Source organism: Astatotilapia calliptera, chromosome 5, assembly GCF_900246225.1.
Source record: "Astatotilapia calliptera chromosome 5, fAstCal1.2, whole genome shotgun sequence".
Lineage (NCBI taxonomy): Eukaryota > Metazoa > Chordata > Actinopteri > Cichliformes > Cichlidae > Astatotilapia > Astatotilapia calliptera.
This window is the reverse complement of record NC_039306.1, coordinates 15,506,992-15,517,617: the sequence shown is the minus strand read 5'-3', so window position 1 is coordinate 15,517,617 and position 10,626 is coordinate 15,506,992. Positions and strand designations below refer to the sequence as shown.

Sequence of the window (10,626 nt, the reverse complement as noted above, 5' to 3'; positions counted from 1 at the left end):
TTCTTAACTCGCCAATCTCAATACTACAAAATTACAACTTTTAAAATAACCACGATCAAATTCGTTTGATTAAAAAGTATTTAAAGTATATTTCATATCTACAGATCTAGAGTAATTGTCAGTGGTAACATTAATCACAAATGTACATGTTTGCTCGTCTAGTATACAGTATGTATGGTATGAGGTTCTTCTTTCAGATAATAATATGAATGTCAAAAATTCTGCACACAGTAAGAATGTAGATAGAAAGCATGTAAAAAATGTTTTATTATGGATTAAATGGACAAAATAAACACCTAATAAATTGTGCTGCTGGAGAAAAAAGAATCAACAATGTCTGTATACAATACAATTTTTTATAGTTTTCTTTTTTTACTGAACGTTTTGCTCTAAGTCACATTTAACCAAAGTATTGAGAAGAAAAACAAAAACACAAAAGACACTATTCACAGTGATGACGTGTCTCCACTTGACCAGAAGGTGTCGCCTCGATCATGAGCATTGAGCTGTATTATCTATCTATTCTATTTATAGCAGAAGAATCCTTCACCAGGTCAGTTATTCCCAACAGTCAATTGCACCGACTGTGAATACAAAACACACACGTAGTTATAAAACGGTCACACTTCTTTTGCCCTTGTACAGGGCACTGCAGTCTTCCTCAGTCTCTCTTTGACTTGGATGAACTCTGGTTCTTCTTGTTTAACTTTCTGATTTTTTTCCAGCTGTGGAGAAAAGAGAAAACAACTTAGAAATGACACAAATCATATAAACTGTAGTGAATTACCTAAATACATTCATGGAATTAAGCTTAAGTACATTTAACTGAGTGCAGACATAATGTACACAGTGTATGTGCTCTCATTGTTTCCTTCTTATGCATGAATTTAGTAGAATTCAGAGGCGAAGCCTTTACTCAGTATGTTGACTTTACACAATTACATTTATTTGACAGGCAGAGATTCTATATATTTTACAGATTTCATGAACTGTACTGAAAAATAACCTCCATCTCTTCTGGCTGAAAGAATTACATTTACACATTTAAAAGTGCCTCGTTATTGTAACACCAAGACTATAATACACCCACTGTGTCTATTTCTTTTTTCTTATTTTCCTTTTGCAACTGAGTCCTTTGTTTAAACCTTTTGCAGGATCTTTTATTTGTGACAAAATATTTAAAAAAGGTCATATTGATATTTATATTGCATAACATTGCATAGATATGACATATTTGAAATCATCAGTGATTACTGATTCACTGTTAGGCCATGTAGCTAGAAGCTAATGCTAAACAAAGGTAAACTGTCCAGCAGAGAAACAGATTTGTTGCGCTATTGGACTCCAGAGTGGACTAGACTGCCCTCAACTGGCTGTATGCAGAACAACTTAATGTTCTGTTTCTTTATATTTCCATGATTACAGAAAACATTATTGTTAGGTACACCTTGCTAGCACTGGGTTGGACCCTCTTTTGCCTTCTGAACTACCTTAGTCCATCATGGCACAGACTCAACAAGGTGCTGTAAACATTCCTCAGAGATTTGGCTTCCTATTGACATGATAGCATCACACAGTAGCTGCAGATTTGTCACATCCATGATATGACTTTTTCCATTCCACCACATCCCAAAGGTGCTATATTGGACTGAGATATGGTGACTGTGGAGGTCATTTGAGTACAGTGAAGTCGATGTCAATGTTCAAGAAACCAGTTTGTGATGATTTGAGTTTTATGACATGGTGTGTTATCCTGTTGGAATTAGGGCATCAGAAGATGAGCACACTGTGGTCATAAAAGAATGATTATGGTCAGTAACAGCACTTAGATAGTCTGTGTTGCTTAAATGATGCTCAAAGTGTGCCGAGAAAATCATCTGCACTCCATTACACCACCATCAGCGGGCTGAATCATTGATACAAGGCAGGATGGATCCCTGCTATCATGTTGTTTATGCCAAATCTGACCCTATGACCAAAATGTTGTAGCAGAAACCAAGATTTTCTGTTGAGTACATGGAAATTGTAGCCTCAGTTTCCTGTTCTTTGCTTGATAGGAGTGGCACCCACCATGGTCTTCTGCTGCTGAAGCCCACCTGCTCCAAGGTTTGATGCATTCAGTTATGCTCTTCTCCATACCTTGGTTGTTTGAGTAACTGTTGCCCACTCTAAGCTCGAAGCAGTCCACCCATTCTCCCCTGACCTCTCTTTTTCATTCTCTGCAAACCTTAGAGTTGTGCAAGAACATCTGAGCAGATTAGCAGTTTCTGAAATACTCAGACCACTCTGCCTGGCACCACCCACCACACCACATTCAACGTCACTTGAATCAGCCTTCTTCCCTGTGCTGATGCACGTCATCAGGTTGTCTTGATATCTACATGCCTAAATGTACTGAGTAGCTGCAATAAGAAGGTGTACCTAACAAAGTAGCTGGTGAGTGTGATATACCTGTGTATGTGTACCTGTTTAGACATCTTTGTGAGGACCAAAAATTGGAGTGTTGCCATAGTTGTGGGGACCAACAGTAACGTGAGGACAAAAGTGGCTGTCCTCACAAGGTTGAAGCCATTTTTGAGACTCAAAATGTGGTTTTAGTGTCAGGGTTACAATTAGGTTATGTTTAGCTTTAGGCTAAGGGTTAGGTTTAGGCATTCATTTTTGATGGTTAGGGTTAGGGTAAGTGGCAGCTAGGGAGAGCATTATGTCAATGGGATGTCCCCACGAGGATAGCAAAGCAGACATGCTTGTGTGTGTGTATGTGTAACAAGAATATTCATGAGTAAATGTATAAAAGAAAAAATGCTGTGTGTCCTGTGCTCACATTTTCAAGCCTCTGTTGTCTTTTCAGCAGCTCTTGGTGTAGCTCTGATGTCTTCTTCTTTGCCTCCTCTTGATCCCTGCTCGCTTTCAATCTTTGTTCCCATTTCCTTTTTTCCAGAACTCGCTGGAGTTCAGTCTTTCCTTCTTGAGACACTCTCTTCCTTTCAGGCACACAGACACACTTAATGGTTTATGCACGCAATGACACTGGAGTATGAGCATTTCTGACCTTTAATCTCTCTGCCCAACCTCTTGTGGGTCATCTGCAGTTCCTTATGCAGCTCCCGGTGGCTCTCCAGGGCAGTTATCGCACTAGTAGCTTTTAGGGGTCTGATTAGATTACTGCTCTCCTCCTCACTCTGCATTTGGGATGGAAAAGCCTGAAGCTCTGAAAATCGGCCTTCAAGTTTGGTTTGATGAGTCTGCATCATGGAGGCTAAAGGGAACAAACAGTTTACATAAATATGTTTTCCTATCAAGATGATTTCTGGGTGGAATTCTGCCTCAGATTTGTAAGATTCAGTTTTACATACCAAACTCACTCTAAGGTTTGCCAGACACATTTACAACAAGCTTTAATGAGGTAAAAATGTTTTACTGTTAAAACAACAAATTTATAATCTATATATTACAACAGTATTTCAACTAGACAGGATATACAACATCACTCTGATATTTCCTCACCATACAAATGAAACTGTGTCTCATCTCTACCTGGAAAATGCTGAAGATCTCTCTGTCAACAGAAAAAGGTGGGGGGGAAAGGAAATAATACATCCTAGAGATACCAACATCCCCCAGACAAATATTGCTGTTTTATAGATACGTACATGCAAAAATAAAAGCAGCACAGAGAAAAGGAAACAAATAGAAATCTCCAAGTCGAGTCAACACTGCATCTTATTGGAAATAGCACAAACACAAAGCTGCATTATGATGCTGACAGACAAATGAAGTGTCAGCTCCTTACACATGTCCAGTGAAGCGAGAACCCTTACTGTTGAGGTGGAAGGCTGCCACCTCATTAATGACAGGATCAAACAAAACACAGTTAATTCCCACTGAGTTATTTGCTTGCTGGAATTTAAGCAGAATTAATAGCTGGGACAAGAATCATTATCCTCTGTGAATCAGTCTGGACAGCTGAATAAACAGTTCTTTCAGCTCTGAACTGTTTTTGTTGCTTACTGAAGTATTTCATAAATATGCAGGAAAAGCATGCATGGTAGCATAAAACCTTTTTTGTTTGAAAACTGTCTGCTACTTCGGAGCTTTCCAGCTTGCCATAGTGACATTTGAGCTACATTTAAACAGGCAAAAAAAAAAAAGAATTTGAATGCTCAATGTGATCAAATTCCAGCAACAATATCCAAATAAATGGAAAAAATACAAGATGACAGTAAATTGTCAGAATGAGAGGGAATCTAGATGAGGAATGAATACATTTTAATGACAAATTGCTGCTAGCCACTGTTTTTTTCAGGGGGGGGGGTCTTGTTTTGTAAAGCTCACACAGTGGATATTGTAGGGAGAAGAATTAATAGGACATGACAGGATAAACAGTCTCCAAGGGCAGCTTCTCAGAGTGCATTTTTCAGAGTGCATTTTTTCAGTTGGATATAAAAACCAATATTTGTTTAAGCATTCACTGCCTTTGAGCAATGGGTAACAAAAACGAGAGATGTCAGTAAGAGAAAAATCTGCCACAGGAAAAATGGTACTGTAGGACAAAAGCTGTGAGCACTTCATGTCAAGCTCAGTAATAACACAATGATACTAAAGTACAGTGACGAGGTAATAACTAAGCAAAACAAAGTTATAACCAGGTAATAGCAAAGTATATATCGAGTATTACAGACGGAACTTTATTTTAAAAGCAAAAGGAAAACCAATTTAAGGATAGCAGTAAAGTTATACTTTGGTAAATATAAATAACTTACAGTATTGTAAGTGACAGGTTGTGTCACTTACAACATTTGAATTCTGAAAATACCACTTACACACACAAACACACACACACACATGCACGCGCGCACACCTCCTGATGCTCCCAAAGTACTTTAAATGAAAATTAGGACGATAACGACAAACTTACCTTCTTCCCATGAGTGACTCCCATGTCTTCAGAGTGAGTCCAGATTTGGTGCTTGCACAGATTCCGTTAGTTCACACTTTACGGGGTTTCAGCAATAATTTGAGGTTACCCCCTCTCTCTCTGCTCCAGCAGCCAAGAATGCCACAGAGGGAGGAAAGTGCCCTGTGTTTGGACCAGAGGGAAGCCTCTACCGAGAAAAGCTCCTGTTGAGCAGACTAAAGGTGTTCAGCAAAAAAAGCCAAAACATTTAACTCTATACCTACTCATTAAGTGCTGTATTTAAGTAAATTTGTATACACGCATTTTATTGGACTGTTTATTTTAAAGCACTGCCATAGGCCGGCTAAATGGATGAATGGATGGCTGGATGGATTTAGCTAAAAAGATTTAAGATTTTAAATTAACCACACAAGGCTCGGGGAAAAGTCTATAAAATTACAAGAGAACAGAACTACTTCTTCTCTGTCCCATTAATCATTTTCTAATCTGTCACATTTAAACTTGTGACCCCCTTACAGGAGCCGTCGCTGTATGCTTTGAACCACTGGACCAAAGTAATTAGTCTAGTGGTAAAGCAGCTTTGTTGTAAAGGAACAAAAGTGTTTCAAGGCCATTAGTAAGAGATATGTGCACAGTACTCAGTAACTTGACTTCTACTATTTGAACATTTACTATACAGCCCACAATCACTAATCTATACTTGGAGCTTTCATTAGGATAAAAATATCAAGGAATATCAACGGGGGAAGAAATACTAATCCTTGAAGGATTGGACTGGCAGGCCATTATAGTACAGTGAACTTACTGTCAAGGTCAAAAAACCATGACAGTGAGTTCTGAGCTTTGTGACATGGTGCGTTATTCTGCTGGAAGCAGCCATCAGAAGATGGAGGCACCGCGGTCATAAAGGGATGGACACGGTCGACAATTCTTAGGTGGGCTGTGGTGTTTAAGGAGCCCAAAGTGTGACAACAAAATAAACACCATTACACCAGCAGCAGCCTGAGCCACTGAAACAAGACAGGATGGACCCATGCTTTCATGTTATTTAGGTCAAATTCTCACGCTCCCATCTGCAGGTTTCAGCAGAAATTGATACTCATGCATAGTATTACATAAGCAAACTGCAGCTTCAGTTTCCAGGTCTTAGTTGACAGCAGCTGGTGTGGTCTTCTTCTGCTGCTGCAGCCCATCTGTTTCTGGATTCAATGCACTGTGTATTTTTGTGCATATCTTGACTATAATGGATGGTTATTTGAGCTCCTATCACCTCAAAGCAGTTTGGCCATTCATAATTTTTCTTTTTTGGAGCATTCTCTGGATCAACGCCAGATCAACGCCAGTAAAACCAAGGAGCTGGTGGTAGACTTCCGCAGGCACAAGCATTCTCCACTGCAACCACTGAACATCCAGGGTATGGACATTGAGGCTGTGGACAGCTACAGGTACGTTGGTGTTCATCTGAACAACAGACTGGACTGGACTCATAACTCAGACGCCCTCTACAGGAAAGGGCAGAGCAGGCTGTACCTGCTGCGGAGACTCAGGTCGTTTGGGGTGGAGGGCCCACTCCTGAAGACCTTCTATGACTCTGTGGTGGCTTCTGCTATCTTTTATGGTGTGGTCTGCTGGGGCGGCAGCATCTCTGCTGGGGACAGGAAGAGACTGAATAGGGTGATCCGAAGGGCCAGCTCTGTTCTAGGATGCCCTCTGGACCCAGTGGAGGTGGTGAGTGACAGGAGAATGGCGGCTAAGCTGTCATCCCTGTTGGACAACGTCTCCCACCCCATGCAGCAGACTGTGACAGCACTGCGCAGCTCCTTCAGTGGGAGACTGCGGCACCCACGGTGTGGGACGGAGAGATTTCGCAGGTCTTTCCTCCCCACTGCTGTCAGACTCCACAACAAAGACTTTAACTGAACAAGCACACACATCCACACATGTGAAATAACACTAAGTGCAATAATCTTTTCTGGCATCGTTGTATTTTTACTCAGTTGTATATAGCATTCGTATTCTATTTTTATCTTATTGTATATTTTTATTCTATTTTATTCTACTGTATATAGTATATTATTTTATTCTATTCTGTACAGCTGTGTACTGTATTTATTCTTATTGTATTCTAATTTTTGCGTCATAACTTTTGCACTGTCCACTTCCTGCTGTGACAAAACAAATTTCCCACGTGTGGGACTAATAAAGGTTATCTTATCTTATCTTATCTTAAACCCTAGAGATGGTTGTGTGGGAAAATCCCAGTAGATCAGCAGTTTCTGAAATAGACCAACAACCATGCCATCTTCAAAGTCACGTAATCATCTTTCCTCGCCGATGATCCACAGGTGATCTCTACCATGTGATGTAGGGAAAATATTAATATGTGCTTTTGCTGAAATTATAGACAGGTATGTTTTGCCATTAAAAAAAATGCAGTCACTTTTTACAGTTCATGTTAATTAATGTTTATGTAAGTCAGTCAGTCAGTCAGTCGCTGAAGACTCTTGGGAAACAGCCGCCCACCTCCACCATCTCTGGCCATCCTCCATAAATGTTGTTTTTTTCATCATTAACAGCTTGCTGACAGATGAACAGAGGAGAAGAGAACGGTTGTTTTTATCATTTTTCCCCTTCCAGGCAGCAGATTTTAAAATAGATGGTCTTTTCTGACACAAATAGAACAAATGAAACTGCACTTAACAGGTTCACTAACCTTCTCAAAGAGGCTTTTGATTTTTGTGCCTGCTCTTCCAGCAAACACCCAGCTGTCTCTGCGCTTCACAGACCTGATCAAAGTGCTTCCCATTTCACTGAATATCTCCCTCATTTCATTTGTCATTCTGCCACAAAGTAGTAGAGCGGGTCACATTTTGTGACATTAAATTTGTTTTAAATGTTGAATAACTTAGATATGGACTTACTTTTGTGTGACATCATCAAAGGAGGCCACCAAAACGATCATTCCACGTTTTATCTTCTTCAGGTGTGCAAGGATGTCTTTTGGGTCTTTTGTCAGAGTATAAAATTGAAGAAAAAAAAAAAAAAAAAAGAAAGTCAAAGCTCCCTTACAAGATTAAATCAAAAACTTGATTAGAAGATTTAAAGAAAGAAAAGCGCTTACCTCCTGTTTTCATGTTAAGACAGACAGATTTTTCTACAACTCCAGTTTCACCTATGATTAAAAAATTGCATTGATCAAAATAATTATAATAATAACAGACAGAAGAATATTATGCATGCAGTTCTGCACAAAATCTAGAGTCACAATGCAATTCTTCCTATTTTGCAAGGAAGAATGGAAATAGATGCAGTGATGTGTTGAGTTCTGTGAAAAAAAAAACAGATGGCCAGTCCATGACTGATAGTGTTTTTCTATCCAGGTATGCTTTTTATGTATCGCCAGTGTGTTTGGGATCATTGTCACTGTGGGACACTTTTCAGACAGTATTGCGCAGTAGATCGCTTTTTTTCTGGGTTAAGAATTCCACAAATCTTGACATGATCTCTCCAACGCCATTGACCGAAACGCAGCTCCAAATCAAAACAGAGCCTCCGTCTTGTTTTAAAAATGGCTGTTGGCATTCACTATTGTACCTCTCTCCTGACTTCCTCTGTACTTACTGACAATGATTTGAATCACATATTTCAAATTTGGATTCATCTCCACAGCCACACATTCAGATCTGTCTGATGAAGGCGTAGATGCATCTATCAGGTCCTGTGTCAGATTTTTATCTCTTATAAAATCTCTTTCTTCCTTTCTCCTCCACTTGTCCAAAAACCCTTAAAGCACACGCTGCACACTATGCCAAGATATGCCACAGTTTCTACTAATAGTGTTTTGCTAATGACTTTGCAGATGCAAAAATACAGGTTTTTTTGTGGGTGTTTTTTCATTATTGACTGATTTTTTTGCAACAGGCTGCTAGTAACAAAGTCCCCAAAGTTATCATTTAAAATTGTTTCCTCGCTAAGTTGTCTGTTATGTTAGGTGCCTTTTTTTATGCTTGAATGAATCATAGGTCGGTGCTTAACAAACAAACATTCCTCTGAAAATGCTCAGGTACAAAGTCTAGACTGTTGATAAATGATAAACTTTGAAAAATCTTCAGAAATCCTGGAAAACTATTGCTCAAGAGCACTTTTAAAAGTTTAAAGAATGTTTGATTCGCTGGAAGATATAAAGAAATAAGAGAATGTGCAAGACTTTTGCATGGCACATAAAAACACTAAGACTCCAGACCAGCTATTTCCAAGTTAGAATTATGGTATTATTATTAATATTATTATTAAGCTACTATTATTGGTTATTACGAATCTTTAAAAGACTATTTTACCAGTTCATTTTTTCAATGTTTATGCATGTTTATGAGAGGTCTGAGTATTATACTCACCATTTATCACTGCAATGTTTAGCCCTGGTCCCACGTTATTCAGTGCATGACTCATTATGCTGTTGAAGCACTGACAGGGTTCAGTTTCACTGCAGAATCTTGTTGTTTTTTTTTAAAGTACTCTGTTAATTCAGGTGTTACCAAATGAATACATACATTTTGCCAGCAAAACAGACTGTTGGCCCGACAATATCAGCGGCGCCGCTCCTGATACGTAAAGCAATATGGTTGGGTGGACACACTCTTGAGAGGCTGCACTTTGGCACAGACGTAGGTGGAGCTAAAAAGGCACAGAAAAGATTTTACAGCAGGAATTTTACCATATTTAAACTCAGATAATGACATGTGAGAAATAAATACTTTGTACAATGTTGCTAAAAAGACATTGTTTGAGATTCGCTTTGACTTGATCTGCGTTATAAAACCCTAAGTTGAAAGAAATGAGACAGTATGGTGGAGACAGCAGGCATAAACTGTCACTAAAAAGCTGTAGCTCCGGATTTAATAAGCAAAACATCTCACCGAGAGTATTCCTTTCTCTCTCCTGTGCTACGGATGAATTGATGGATATTCCCCATGTGATTAGGAGGACAATAATTACAGCAGCAAGGGGCAAAACAGCTGTCAACAGTAAAAAGATAGTAGATCAAATCTGCAGTCACACAACTAAAAGCAGCTGTTGCGAAATGAAGGAAAAGCTTACCTCGATATTTCATATCTGCAACAGATCAGAGAGCTTTTTTTTCAGTCCTGAGGGGAAGAGTTGAGACCTTTCAAACTCACCCGAAGAACTGAGAAAAGAAAGACATGCTAGCAGAGCTTTGGTGTCATCTCATCTGTGAAAACGCATCCTGATAATTCCTATAACCCATCACTTGTGGGGAAAACCCTTCTTTCTGTGATACATGTATATAGCTACTGAAAACTAGATGATTAAGTTTCTCCTTTTCACAATGTCAAACAAAGGAAGGTGTCCACAAGTAACAGATACTATTTGTAGTCAACAACAAGGCTTGCAAACAGCCGATTGTGTGTTGCAGGTGTATAAACGAGCCTCTGAAACCTAGAGAGAGAAAAGACACTGAGGATGGCCCAAAAGCCTCATATTTCAAATGGGATGAGTAAGAGAAAAAGGGATTTAAAGAATCATTGTACCAGCTGTCAGAGTTTTCCATTTGTATGTAAATTTGGGTAAAAACCCATATGATGTGTGGAAGGATCTGCATAAAGCAGCTCATACACAGAAAAAAAACATGCTAGAAACTAGAAAAGAAAAAAAAATCAAAAGATTTTACTCAGAACTAAAAAATAACT

General features: G+C 39.1%; 2 protein-coding genes across 2 annotated transcripts; both read right to left on the bottom strand.

Moving 5' to 3' along the window:
• Positions 1-117: 117 nt before the first annotated feature.
• LOC113021671 (protein FAM107B) lies at positions 118-5,220 on the bottom strand. The gene is made up of 5 exons (XM_026166370.1): positions 4,919-5,220; positions 3,508-3,559; positions 3,073-3,259; positions 2,825-2,984; positions 118-725 (listed from the first exon to the last, which is right to left on the bottom strand). The coding sequence occupies exons 1-5, from the start codon at positions 4,940-4,942 to the stop codon at positions 621-623; spliced, it is 528 nt and encodes a 175-aa protein (XP_026022155.1). The 5' UTR covers positions 4,943-5,220; the 3' UTR covers positions 118-620.
• A 1,966-nt stretch (positions 5,221-7,186) lies between these two features.
• LOC113021670 (protein FAM3C) lies at positions 7,187-10,231 on the bottom strand. Its single transcript, XM_026166369.1, has 8 exons — positions 10,016-10,231; positions 9,835-9,933; positions 9,469-9,592; positions 9,313-9,371; positions 8,040-8,090; positions 7,840-7,924; positions 7,632-7,758; positions 7,187-7,498 (listed from the first exon to the last, which is right to left on the bottom strand). The coding sequence occupies exons 1-8, from the start codon at positions 10,026-10,028 to the stop codon at positions 7,406-7,408; spliced, it is 651 nt and encodes a 216-aa protein (XP_026022154.1). The 5' UTR covers positions 10,029-10,231; the 3' UTR covers positions 7,187-7,405.
• Between the last annotated feature and the right edge of the window lie 395 nt (positions 10,232-10,626).

Excerpts from the sequence above, each read along its gene's own strand:
- LOC113021670 (XM_026166369.1), bottom strand. Across the intron at positions 9,372-9,468 it reads GTCTGTTTTGCTGGCAAAAT|CATAATGAGTCATGCACTGA; the intron begins GTATGTATTCAT and ends GTGCTTCAACAG. Across the intron at positions 7,499-7,631 it reads TCAAAAGCCTCTTTGAGAAG|CAAGCTGTTAATGATGAAAA; the intron begins GTTAGTGAACCT and ends TTCATCTGTCAG.
- LOC113021671 (XM_026166370.1), bottom strand. The coding sequence starts at position 4,942 with ATGGGAGTCACTCATGGGAAGAAG. Across the intron at positions 3,560-4,918 it reads GAGTCACTCATGGGAAGAAG|AGAGATCTTCAGCATTTTCC; the intron begins GTAAGTTTGTCG and ends TTCTGTTGACAG. Across the intron at positions 726-2,824 it reads GACAACAGAGGCTTGAAAAT|CTGGAAAAAAATCAGAAAGT; the intron begins GTGAGCACAGGA and ends TTTTCTCCACAG.